Raw genomic sequence first — 12,797 nt, 5'->3', positions numbered from 1 at the left:
AAATTAACTGGACATGGTGGCATGCACCTGTGATGCCAGCTACTTGGGAAGCTGAGGTAGGAGAATCACTTGAACCTGGGAGGCGGAGGTTGCACTGAGCTGAGATCACGCCACTGCACTCCAGCCTGGGCAACAAGAGTGAAACTCCATCTCAAAAAATAATAATAATAAAAATATTTGACATGAAGGCTGCCCAGTAATTTAAAAAAAAAAACTATAACAAACATTTAATGGTGAAATATTGAACTTATTACCTCTAAGGTGAGAAACAAGGGTGTCTGCTACCTGCACTCCACATTATATAGTAGTCTCACCCATACAGATGGGCAAGAAAATTAATAGGTATAAAAATTAAAAAGGGCTGGGCATAGTGGCTCACACCTATAATCCCAGCACTTTGGGAGGCCTAGGCAAGAGGGTCAGTTGAGCCCAGGAGTTCAAGATCAGCCTGGGCAACATGGTGAAACTGTCTCTACAAAAAATAAAAAAATTAGCCAGGCGTGGTGGTGCATGCCTCTAGTCCCAGCTACTCGGGAGGCTGAGGTAGAAGGATTGATTGAGCTCAGGAGGTGGAGGCTGCAGAGAGCCATGATCGCGCCACTGCACTTCAGCCTGGGTAACAGAGACCCCATCTCAATAAAAAAGTTTTAGGTTTATTGGACACAAGTGTTTTTTAGGGGATGTTTGTTTGTTTTTGAGACAGAGTCTCCCTCTCTCGCCCAGGCTGGAGTGTGCTGGCGCGATCTTGGCTCACTGCAACCTCTGCCTCCCAGGCTCAAGCGATTATTCTGCATCAGCCTCCCGAGTAGCTGGGATTATAGGCATGCACCACTGCACCTGGCTAATTTTTGTATTTTTAGTAGAGATGGGGTTTCGCCATGTTGGCCAAGCTGGCCTTGAACTCCTGACCTTGGGTGGTCTGCCTGCCTTAGCCTCCCAAAGCGCTGGGATTACAGGAGTGAGCCACCACGCCTGGCCTGGACAGAAATTTTGTTTTGGTTTTGGTTTTGGTTTTTTTTGAGACAGAGTCTAGCTCTTGTCACCCAGACTGGAGTGCAGTAGCACAATCACAGCTCACTGCAGCCTCGACCTGCTGAGCTCAAGCCATCCTCTCACCTCAGCCCACCCCATCCCCCACACTATAGACGCACCACCACACAAGGCTTTTTTTTTTTTTAATGACACAGGGTCTCGCTTTGTTGTCCAGGCTTGTCTCAAACTCCAGGCCTCAAGTGATCCTCCTGCCTCAGCCTCCCAAAGTATGGGATTACAGGTATGAGCCACAGTGCCCAGCCTCCACTAATTTTGTATTTTGTAGAGACAGGGTCTCACTATGTTGCCCCGGCTCACAGTCTATTTTGATAGTGCATGTATAATTAATAGCATAAAATATCAGATACTTAAGAATTAATACAATTTAAAAAGGCATGATCTTTATGGGAAAAGCTATACAACTTTATTGAAAACATGGAGTGGAAAAATAAACCCTGCTCATGAATGGGAAAATTCAATTTTACATAGATGCTGATTTTATCCAGACTGATCTATAGATTCAACTGGATTCCATTCTCCATCTCAAGGGGTTTTTTGGGGAAATTTGACAAGCTGATTCTCAAGGTTACATAGAAGAGCAAGGGCCAAGACTAGAGCTTAGGAGATGACTCCCAAAGGGCACAGGGACAGAAAAAATGACCAGTGGAACCAAAAAGAAAAATTAATTGTGGTATTTCAGTGGATCACTATGCAGCAGGGAAAAGGAATGCCATACAGCTACACACAGTAATCCAGATACATCTCAGCAACATAATCAAGTGAAAAGGCAAACTGTAAAAGAATAAACTCAGCATGATTTCATTCATACATTTGAAAACATGCAAAGCCAACACAAACACATTAATAAAACTATAAAGCAAAGCAATGGAATGACTGAAACAGGACCGTGTCTCCCCCACCAGGGAGGGGCAACAGCAGGAACTTCGAAGGAAATGGTAACCTTCTCAAATGCAGTGGGGGCTGTTGTTTCCTCTGAATTTTATAAATGTGTTCTAGTAGCTACTCACTAATTAAAACAACAAACAAACAAACATGAGTCCAGGCACAGTGGCTCACGCCTGTGATTCCAGCACTTTGGGAGGCCAAGGTGGGCAGATCACCTGAGGTCAGGAGTACAAGACCAGCCTGACCAATATGGTGAAACCCCATCTCTACAAAAATACAAAAATTAGCAGGGCGTGATGGTGGCTGCCTGCAATCCCAGCTACTCGGAAGGCTAGGGCAGGAGAATCACTTGAACCCAGGAGGCAAAGGTTGCAGTGAGCCAAGATCACGCCACTGCACTCCAGCTTGGGCAACAGAGCGAGGCTCCATCTTGAAAAACAAAACAAAACAAAACAAAAAACATGAAAATAAGATATTGTGGGCCGGGCATGGTGGCTTACACCTGTAATCCTAATACTTTGGGAGGCCGAGGCAGGTGGATCACCTGAGGTCAGGAGTTCCAGACCAGCCTGACCAACATGGAGAAACCCCGTCTCTACTAAAAATACAAAAAAATTAGCCAGGCATGGTGACACATGCCTATAATCCCAGCTACCGGGAGGCTGTGGCAGGAGAATCGCTTGTTCTGGGAGGCGGAGGTTTCGGTGAGCCGAGATCGCACCATTGCACTCCAGCCTGGGTAACAAGAGTGAAACTCCGTCTCAAAAAAAAAAAGAGAAAGAAAATAAGAAATTGTGGAGGGCAAGGGATGAAACGGGACAAGGTGAGTCTGCTAATGCATCTGTTCAGCCAAAGTGCCAGGCACACCAAGTTCCTACTGTCACTAAAAAATAGCAACAGAGCATGCCTTTTAGAAAAACAACCAGCCCAAGCAGCTTTGCATGGGCAAAGCCTGTCAGACGGTGGGTTTCTCTGAAGGTTCTTGGGGGTCAAGCATGTTCCTTCATGGGAGGACCCTCCCAGCAGTATCTATGAACTTTCACTTAACCCCATTTATTGGTTCAGCCCCTCACCCACCCCTCCCCAGTACCCCTAAGACCCGAAGCTTCTCTGGTTCCATTTATCCTTCAAATAATCCTCACGTCACCCCACTCCACCCCACCCAGAGGGGTAGCTGCTGGCTGCATGGCGTGGGTGGGACGCTGGGGAGCAGCACCCTGCTGATCCTTACGTAGACTTCCCACCAGTCCCCATTGTTGGCTGAAACCTCACCTCACCCTCCATGGTCCTGGTGGAGTTCCTGAGCCTCTCCAAGGCTCTGACAGGTAATTCCACTTGCCTCTTGGCCCCACCTTTTGGGAACACATAATTTCAGCTCTTAATTCTCCATCCACTTTCCATCTTTGAAAATGTCAGCCAGGCGGCCAGGCGCGGTGGCTCACACCTGTAATCCCAGCGCTTTGGGAGGCCAAGACGGGTGGATCACAAGGTCAGGAGATAAGACCATCCTGGCTAACACGGTGAAACCCCATCTCTACTAAAAATACAAAAAATTAGCTGGGCGTGGTGAACCTGGAAGGCGGAGCTTGCAGTGAGCTGAGATCATGCCACTGCACTCCAGCCTGGCGACAGAGCAAGACTCTGTCTCAAAAAAAAAAAAAAAAAAAAAAAAGTCAGCCAGGCATGGTAGCTCACACCTGTAATCCTAGCACTTTGGGGGATGGAGGTAGAGGCGGGTGCCAGGAATTCAAGTTCATCCTGACCAACATGGTGAAACCCTGTCTACACTAAAAATACAAAAAAATCAGCTGGGCATGCCCAGGTGCAGTGGCACACACCTGTAATTCCAGCACTTTGGGAGGCCGAGGCAGGTGGATCACAAGGTCAGGAGTTTGAGACCAGCCTGGCCAACATGGTGAAACGCTGTCTCTGCTAAAAATACAAAAATTAGCCAGGCGAGGCCGGGCACAGTGGCTCACGCCTGTAATCCCAGCACTTTGGGAGGCCGAGGCGGGTGGATCACCTGAGGTCAGGAGTTCGAGACCAGCCTGACCAACATGGAGAAACCTCGTCTCTACTAAAAATACAAAAAATTAGCTGGGCATGGTGGCGCATGCCTATAATCCCAGCTACTGGGGAGGCTGAGGCAGGACAATTGCTTGAGCCTGGGAGGCGGAGGTTGTGGTGAGCCGAGATCGTGCCATTGCACTCCAGCCTGGGCAACAAGAGTGAAACTCCGCCTCAAAAAAAAAAAAAAAATTAGCCAGGCATGGTGGCGGGCACCTGTAATCCCAGCTACTCGAGAGGCTGAGGCAGGAGAATCGCTTGAACCCAGGAGGCAGAAGTTGCAGTGAGCTGAGATCGTGTCATCGCACTCCTGCCTGAGCAACAAGAGCAAAACTCCGTCTCAAAAAACAAAAAAAATTAGCCAGGTCTGGTGGCAGGTGCTTGTAATCCCAGCAACTCGGGAGGCTGAATCACTTGAACCCAGGAGGTGGAGGTTGCAGTGAGCCGAGATCGCGCCACTGAACTCCAGCCCTGGCGACAGAGTGAGAAAAAAGAAAATGTGGTCAGGCTCTTTGTTCTACTGTGTTCCCTCCTGTTTTCTTTTCGTTTGTATATATTTTGGTTTTCTTTACTATCATCTTAGAGAGATCCTAAGAGAAAACAGACGAACTCATGTGTTTAAGCCTGCCATGTGGAAATGGCGATCTCTGTTGACTATTTACACAGAAACGTTTAACAAGCAGCTCTTGAAGAGTCCAGAGAGGTACAGGCCTAGCCCTCTCAGCACCGCCCTCCACAGATGCCCAAACAGCCCCAGCGCATTTCTTTACCTTGATTTCTTTCCTACTCATTTCCTCCAGCTGTGCAAGGGTAAAGGCAAAAGCACAAAGACCTGGGTTCGAATCCTGCCTCCATTTGCCACACCATGATCTTACCACATGGATTCTCAGAGCGTAACTGCTGCCCCATGGGCCAGGTTAGCTAAGAGGTTCCATGAAACTGCTGTTGCAGAAATGTTTTAACTATAAAATGCCAAACCTGGGAAAGAACATTTGGATTCTCATAGCCTGGATCAGTAGGATACTGCCCTGTCCTGCTGGTACCCCACCCCCAACTCACCCAGGCCGGGGGACGTAGAGCCCCAGTCCCTGAGAGCCTCAGGCATTCTGCGGTTTCCAGGCCCTACAGAGGGACCCAGAAACAGCCCCAGCAACAAAGTGAGGGGCCAGAAACTGTGCAAAGATGGGAGGGAGGCTGAGAAGCAAGTCAGTGCTTTATTAACCTGGCAAAGGGGCAGCTAGGCAGCCTGAGCAGCCCCCTGCCAGACCCTCCTCTGCACTCCTCTGCCTAAGTCATGGCCCAAGCCCTAGACACGTAGGTGTGTAGGCGGGCAGGTGCAAGGCCAAGGAAGGGGTGGAGTTGTCCGATGCAGATGTTAAGGTCCAACCCGACTTCCTTCCTGAGTCTAGGGGTGGGGTCCCCCTCTCACCCCTTCCTCCCTGTACAGTTCTGGCTCTTCCTGGAGTCAGGAGGCTGTGTGTCCCACATCTGCTGTGGTCTGGAAGGTGATCCCATCCCCAGGCAATGGGGAAGCCAGGAAGGGCCAGAGCCAGACAAGGGCCCAGCGGGGCCCCAGGGCTGCCTGCAGGTTGTGGCAGGGACCCAGGTCATAGGAGTGCTGGCCCCGAGCCCACTCCCATGTGGTCTGGCCCCGCAGCAGCAGCATCCCATGGAAGAGCAGCCCAGCCCCACACAGCAGCGCACCCGCCACGCACGTGTCCGTCACGAAGGCCAAGGCGAACTGTGCCAGAGACACTCTGCCTGCAATGAAAGAGCAGAGAGGATCAGGGAGTGCCAGTGGGGCCCAGCTCTCCGTCCACCCGTGCCCCTCCACCACAAAGCAGGGCTCATTCCTCCACTCATCAAACCCTGTGTCGATACTCGCTGGCCAGCCTGTGCTGGGTGACAAGGACACACTGGTAAACTGGGCAGACACAGCCCCCTGCTTGGGATACGGCTTCATTCGTGCATCACAGACTCGTGAGCACCTCCTCAGCCCTGGAGGCGATGCCAGGCACTAGAGGGTGTCTCTGCCCTTGGGGAGCTCACAGACATTAAAGAGGCCATTCCTGGCTAGATGCGGCGTCTCACGCCTGTAATCCCAGCACTTTGGGAGGCCAAAGCAGGTAGATTACCTGAGGTCAGGAGTTCGAGACCGGCCTGGACAACATGGTGAAACCCCGTCTCTACTAAAAAATACAAAAATTAGCCAGACATGGTGGCAGGCGCCTGTAAACCTGGCTACTTGGGAAGCTGAGGGGCTCAGGCAGGAGAATTGCTTGAACCCGGGAGGGGAGGTTGCAGTGAGCTGAGATCGCACCACTGCACTCCAGCCTGGGATACAAAGCGAGACTCCATCTCAAAAAAAAAAAAAAAAAGGCTGGGCATGGTGGCTCACGCTGGTAATCCCAGCACTTTGGGAGGCCCAGGCAGGTGGATCATGAGGTCAGGAGTTCCAGACCAGCCTGACCAACATGGTGAAACTCCATCTCTACTAAAAATACAAAAATTAGCCAGGCGTGATTGTGCACGCCTGTAATCTCAGCTACTCAGGAGGCTGAGGCAGGATAATCGCTTGAACCCGGGAGGTGGAGGTTGCAGTGAGCCAAGATTGTGCCACTGCACTCCAGCCTGGGCGACAGAGAGAGACTCTGTCTAAAAAAAAAAAAAGGCCATTCTCAGCTACTTAATGTGTGCCGCCACAGAAAAGCCAGCATCCTGTGCCATCTTGGCCCACAGTCAGCAACAAGTACCTGCTGAACTAACAGACTACGAGAGGCCATGAAATGTTACGCTAAGTGAGAGAAGCCAGGCACCAAAGGTCACATGTTTATCATCCCACTTATGTGAAACATCCTGAATAGGCAAATCCACAGAGACAGACAGATTAGTGGTTGCCAGGGGCTAAAGAGATTAGGAAGGAACATGGAGGGACCACTAATGGGTGTGGGGTTTCTTTTTAGGGTGAAAATGTTGTGGAATTAGACAGTGGTGATGGTTGCACTATATCATGAATGTACTAAAAGCCACTGAATTGTACATTTTAAAGTAGTTAAAACGGGCCAGGTGCAGTGGCTCACACCTGTAATCCCAGCACTTTGGGATGCTGAGGCAGGTGGATCACCTGAGGTCAGGAGTTCCAGACCAGCCTGGCCAACATGGAAAAACCCCGTCTCTACTAAAAATACAAAAAATTAGCCGGGCATGGTGGCGCATGCCTGTAATCCCAGCTACTCAGGAGGCTGAGGCAGGAGAATCGCTTGAACCCAGAAGGCAGAGGTTGCGGTGAGCCAAGATCACGCCATTACACTCCAGCCTGGGCAACGAGCGAAACTCCATCTCAAAAAAAAAAAAAAAAAAAAAAGTTAAAATGATAAATTTCACCTCAATAAAAAGAGCCCATGGCAGGGGGTCGGGGGTGGGGGATGCCATGCAAACTTATTAAGAGGATAGAGGCAGTGGACTTCATCTATTTTTTTTTTTCATTTTTTTTTTTCTTCAGAGAGTAGACTTCATCTGTTTTTGTAAAATAAGGATAAAACATTGTTTGGGCTGGCCACGGTGGCTCACGCCTGTAATCCCAACACTTTGGGAGGCTGAGGCGGGCAGATGACCTGAGGTCAGGAGTTCGAGACCAGCCTGGCCGACATGGTGAAACCCCATCTCTACCAAAAATACAAAATTAGCCTGGCATGGTGGTGTGCACCTGTAATCCCAGCTACTTGGGAGGCCAAGGCAGGAGAATCACTTGAAGCTGGAAGGCGGAGGTTGCGGTGAGCCGAGATTGCACCATTCCACTCCAGGCAACAAGAGCGAAACTCCATTTCAAACAAAAACAAAAACCATTCTGTATGAAGGTCCTGAGGCAGGCCAGAGGCACCTGTGAGACAAGCAGGTGGACGGTCTGCAGGTCTGCAAGCACAGGGAGAAGCCCAGGCTGGACAAGCAGTTCTGCGAGTAGAGGGTGCCCTGAGACTGTGGGCGCAGCTAGACCTGCCAAAGTGTGCGCAGTGAGGGTGGAACAGCGCCTAGACAGGAGCACGGGGAAATCGGTTCTTAGGAATCAGATAAAAGATGAGAAAGGGCAACCAGAAAGGAAGGCGAACGCATCAAGGTCCCAGCCATCAATGATGCCAGGCGGAGAACACTTCTCGGGGGCTGGGGGCTGGCAGCGTCATGACTCTAAAGGGTCTCATAAAGCAAGAACTCAAGTGGGTCCTGGAGTGTGTGGAGACGGATCCCTGGGTGAGTGGTGGTGGCAGAAGCCAGGCTGGAGCAGGCAGGGAATGAGCAGCCATGAGCCTGGGCAAGTCCCTCAGGAAGCTTAGAGCAGGGCAAGTGCTGGAGGAGGATATGAGGGCAAGGGAGGGTTTGTCCAAGGTGGCTAACCGGGAGGGCAGAGGGGGGCTGGCCTGCAGGAGAGGCAGACGCCACAGCCTGAGGCCTCCAAGCAGGGAGGTAGGCACCAAACACAAGAAGCTGGGAACAGTCAGCCGGGCTCAGGGATTTGAGGACAACACAATTTGGGATGTGCCAGCTGATGTCTCACTTTCTCAGTGCCGGAGTTAGGAGGGTGGGAGAGCAGGGAAGGTTTGAGCTGCTGTCGCTGCAGGGAGCAAGCTTACGAGCAAACAGCAAGGCCAGGCATAGCCGAGGTCCTGCTGAGGTCAGCAGCTGTGAACATGGCATGGCACCAACATGCCACAGACTGCCAGTGCCTTTGGCTTTCAGCAGCCAGAGGCAGACACAGAGAAGCCAGGAAGGCACTGTGGAAGGAAGATGAGGGAGGAAGTTTGCGATGCTGGCAGGAGAATGGTGGGAAGGATGAGCTCTGAGCTGGACGTCGGTGGCAAAGGTGGAGAGGCACAGACGGGCAGTGAGGGCCACGAGCCTGTGGGCTCATGGAGCAGGTGCCAGGGCCTGGAGGAGTAAAAGATGGAGAGGATGTGGGGAGCAGAAAGAGGGAGATGGGTGGTTTCAGGGGTGACTCATTTTTGGATTCTTACCAGGACTGGGGTGTGGACATGGGAGGAGGCGAAGGAAAGAAAAATGAAGGAGGAGGCCAAGAGCTACGCCATCCAGGCATTGAGGGGGCTGTTCATGCAAACTTCCAGACACCCTTGATTTCCACAGGGCCCAGGGCTGAGAGAGAGTCTATGACTGGAGCCAGAGTCTTCCGTGACTGAGGGGAGTGAGTGTTGACCACAAGGAGGTAGGGCAGTGCGGCTGGAGGGCTGGGACTCATGGAGGGAGGGATCATTGAGGAGGGCAGAGGAGGACCTGTTGGGAAGCTGGTGTGGGCAGATGAAGACTCTGATAACCCCAGTGGGCCACTGCCAGAGGCCTCCCCTGGGCTGTAGGTGGGGTCCATGCACAAAGCTGGGCTTGGATAGGATAAGGAGGCACAGTGACTACTCGGAGTAGCCGGAGAGGTTCCTCACTGTAGATCAAAGTGATAGAGGGAACCAGGAAAAGGTCAGGAGGGAGGAATGGGGGCGAGAAAGGCCAAAGCATTCTGGGGGTAGAGAACAAAGAGTAAAAAGGACCAGCAAGGCTTCTACCTGTAGATGTGTTGGGGGAAGAGGACATACGTGTCGTCCAGAACATGGTATCTCAGGCAGCCTGCTGATCCAAGTCTGCCCTCCCCAGCTTCCCATAACTGGGCCTTCCCCTGCCTGTCACTTTCACTGGCTTCCCACTATCCAGTCAAATAAGAGCCATCTCCTCACACCAGTTCTCAGGACCCCGCCCGCCAGGCCTCCCTACCAATCTGGCCTTAATTCTCACAATGCCCTGCCCACCCTCCAAACCTTTGTTCCTACTGCTTCTCTCATTTAGAAATGCCCCTAGAATGCGCTTCCACATCCCGCCACGCAGGGACTCCCATGAGTCTTTCTCCTTTCTCAGCAACTCCCGGAATCTCCCGATTCCCTGGCCAGACCACTGCACTTGCCTCAACGCACCAGTTTCCGTACTGCTCCCCGCTGGGTGAATACCAAGCTGCCCTTTCTGGCCATCACTGACACTGGGGCTGGGTCCCCCAGGCCAGAAAGCCTGTCTCCCACCAGAATGGGCTGTACTCCCCAGCCCAATACCAGGGCCCCTGCCTCTGTGCAGAGGCCTCCCAGGCTCCCCACCTGTGAGCAGCATGAGCCAGGGAAGCAGCAGGAGGGCAGCCATGTGGAGGGGCGTGTGGGCTCGCAGCAGGGCCGATAGTGCAGGTCCCAGCAGCACGGAGATGTGGAGCAGGACGCCGGCAGCATGAAGCAGCAGGCACAGGAACGGCCGGTAGTTGCCGAAGCCCACGCAGCGGCCCAGCAGTCGGCAGTGGTGGTCCCGACGCAGGATGCAGACGCGGCAGGCAGAGCAGTGTCCGCTGCGTGGCGGCACCTGGCTTTGGCACTGGTAGCAGTAACTGCAGGAAGGAACCACAGGGTCAGTTCCCCCAGCAGCTCAGGTGCCCCATACTGTGCACGGGGCAGCCCTGGAGCCCATCCTGAGGAAGCAGCAACAGCCATTCACCCTGGCTAAGCCTCAATTTCTTTACAAGTAAATGCAGGATAAACAAGATGTCCCCGGCCCTTCTAGTTCTAGCACTACAAGTCTGAGGTCTCTTCCAGCCCTAACGTCCCCAGTCCTGAGACCTCTCTCAAGCCACTGACATCTAGCAGCAAATCTCTCCCTTCCTCCACGGTCACCCCGTTGTCCAGGTCACCGGGACCTCTCTGGATTACTGCAATAGCCTCTCAACTGGTCTCTGATTCCATCTTTGCCCCTCCTCGTACAGTCTCACCCCAGCAACCAAACTGACCCTCCTCTGCTTAAAACCCTCCTGTGGTTCTCCAATTTATTTCTAGTAAAAAGCAAAGCCTTCAGTGTCCTACAACATCCTTCCATCTGTGACATCTCTTCCCCTCTCTTACTCCACTACAGCCACACTGGCCTTGCTGTTCTGGGAACATACATGCTAGGCACACAACTGATTCAGAGCCTTTGCACCACTAGTTCCCTCTGCCTGGAACACCCTTCCCTCAGATTCCCACATGGCTAACCCCCGCCACCCCCTCCAAGTTTTTTGCTCAAATGCCTCCTCCTCTATGAGGTCTATCTTGACCATGTATTTATTTATATTATTTTTAAAATTAATTTTTAAAAAATTTTAGAGACAGAGTCTTGCTACATTACCGAGGCTGGAGTGTAGTGGCTGTTCACAGGTGTGATCATAGCACACTACAGCCTCAGCTTCTCGGGTAGCTGGGACTACAGGCGAAAGCCTGTGCCTGGCATAAAATTTGTGTGTAGAGCCGTACTTGGTGTAATTTTTATTTTCTAATTATAAATTGACAAATTCCAGTTGTATATACTTATGGGATACCAAGTGATGTCATCATTTATCAGTACAGCTTGGAATAATCAAGCTAATTAGGATAGCCATTACCTCAAACACTTATATTTTTGTGATGAGAATTTACCACCTATTTATTTATGTATTTATGTATTTATTTATTTGAGACGGAGTCTTGCTCTGTCGCTCAGGCTGGAGTGCAGTGGCTGGATCTCAGCTCACTGCAACCTCTGCCTCCCAGGTTCAAACAATTCTCTTACCTCAGCCTCCCAAGTAGCTGGGATTACAGGCATGCGTCACCACGCTCGGCTAATTTTTTTGTATTTTTAGTAGAGACAGGGTTTCACCACGTTGGCTAGGCTGGTAAACTTCTGACCTTAAGTGATCCGCCGGCCTCGGCCTCCCAAAGTGCTGGGATTACAGGCGTGAGCCAACGCGCCCGGCCTAACCACCTATTCAATACTGAAACTTGCAACCCCTTTACCCTGCTCTACTTCTTGTTTCCAAACTACTATCACCTTCTAGCTTCTATATGATTTGCTTACTTACTGTTCCTCTAGTTTCTCATCTGCCCCCCTCAAATTAGCTCCGTATCAGGAATCTGTTCTATTGTACCCTTCGTCCCTGTAACAATACCTTGCACCTAGTAGGTGCCCGATAAGTATTTGTGAGTGAATAACACTCAATTATAGCTCTTCCATCCCAGGTTCTAAAAAAATTTCTGGCTCTAACAACCTGAATCCTAATGTAACCCGCTTCTACCATCTGAGGTCTTGGGGCCCCTCCCCACTGTCCAAGGCGCCCACTTCTCCCCCCGGATCCCGCACCCCACTCACGCCCAGCCCTGGCCCAGACCGCGGCCGGCCAGCATCACGCCCCGGATGCTGGGATCCGAGCGCAGGAAGAGCCCCACGTTGCCCAGCAGGTTGAGCAGCTGGAAGGCGGCCAACGCCAGCTGCAAGGCCCGGGCCAGGGGTCCCAGCGGGGGCGGCCCGGGACCGAGCACCAGCACGTAAGCCAGCTCCAGGCCCACGGCCGCGGCCCACAGCGCGGTGAGCACGAGAGGCAGCCGCGCGGGCGCCCCGTCCGCGCTCCCAGCCGCCCAGGGCTGCCCCATGGCCTGGACACCCAGCTGTCGGAGCCGGGGGACTAGGCCGCTTCCGTATTGGGGCGGAGATAGCGGCAGACGGACGTCTGCCACGGCCAATAGAAGCTCGGAAGGGGTGAGGCGAGGGCTCAGACCCTAAGGGAACGGCCGGCCGACGCGGCGAGTTGATTGGACCGACGGACCAGCCGTGGGGCGTTTGGAATCCCGCGGCGCTGGAGCCCGGATGACTTCGCAGCGCGATTGACCCGCCCACCCTGGAGGCCCCTCCCCTCCTGCCGGAGCCCCGCCCTCTGGCGGCGGGGCCAGGAGTGCCCTGGGGATTGAGTTGCAGCCGGGGTA

The 12,797-nt window shown here is 52.4% G+C and overlaps 2 protein-coding genes across 7 annotated transcripts in view; both read right to left on the bottom strand.

Annotated features, from left to right (window-relative positions):
• Positions 1 to 12,701, bottom strand: part of ZDHHC24 (zinc finger DHHC-type containing 24) — a 28,213-nt gene extending 15,512 nt beyond the window's left edge. The window contains exons 1-4 of one of the 6 annotated variants that reach the window (XR_013403256.1): positions 12,187 to 12,512; positions 10,143 to 10,420; positions 4,420 to 5,766; positions 1,434 to 2,286 (exon numbers count right to left, since the gene is read on the bottom strand). Coding sequence is in view for 4 of the 6 variants with exons in the window: in XM_077960885.1 (XP_077817011.1) it covers positions 9,075 to 9,338; positions 9,724 to 10,420; positions 12,187 to 12,467 (1,242 nt within the window). In the remaining 2 variants the exon portion in view is untranslated. 6 annotated transcript variants of the gene reach the window in all.
• MRPL11 (mitochondrial ribosomal protein L11) overlaps positions 1 to 12,797 on the bottom strand; it is a 248,991-nt gene that overhangs the window by 107,884 nt on the left and 128,310 nt on the right. The gene's annotated exons all lie outside the window — the stretch shown is intronic.

The sequence above is a fragment of the Macaca mulatta genome, chromosome 14, assembly GCF_049350105.2.
Source record: "Macaca mulatta isolate MMU2019108-1 chromosome 14, T2T-MMU8v2.0, whole genome shotgun sequence".
In the NCBI taxonomy this organism is placed as follows: Eukaryota; Metazoa; Chordata; class Mammalia; order Primates; family Cercopithecidae; genus Macaca; species Macaca mulatta.
Note: the sequence above shows the minus strand (reverse complement) of the source record. Positions and strands in the feature narration are given on the sequence as shown.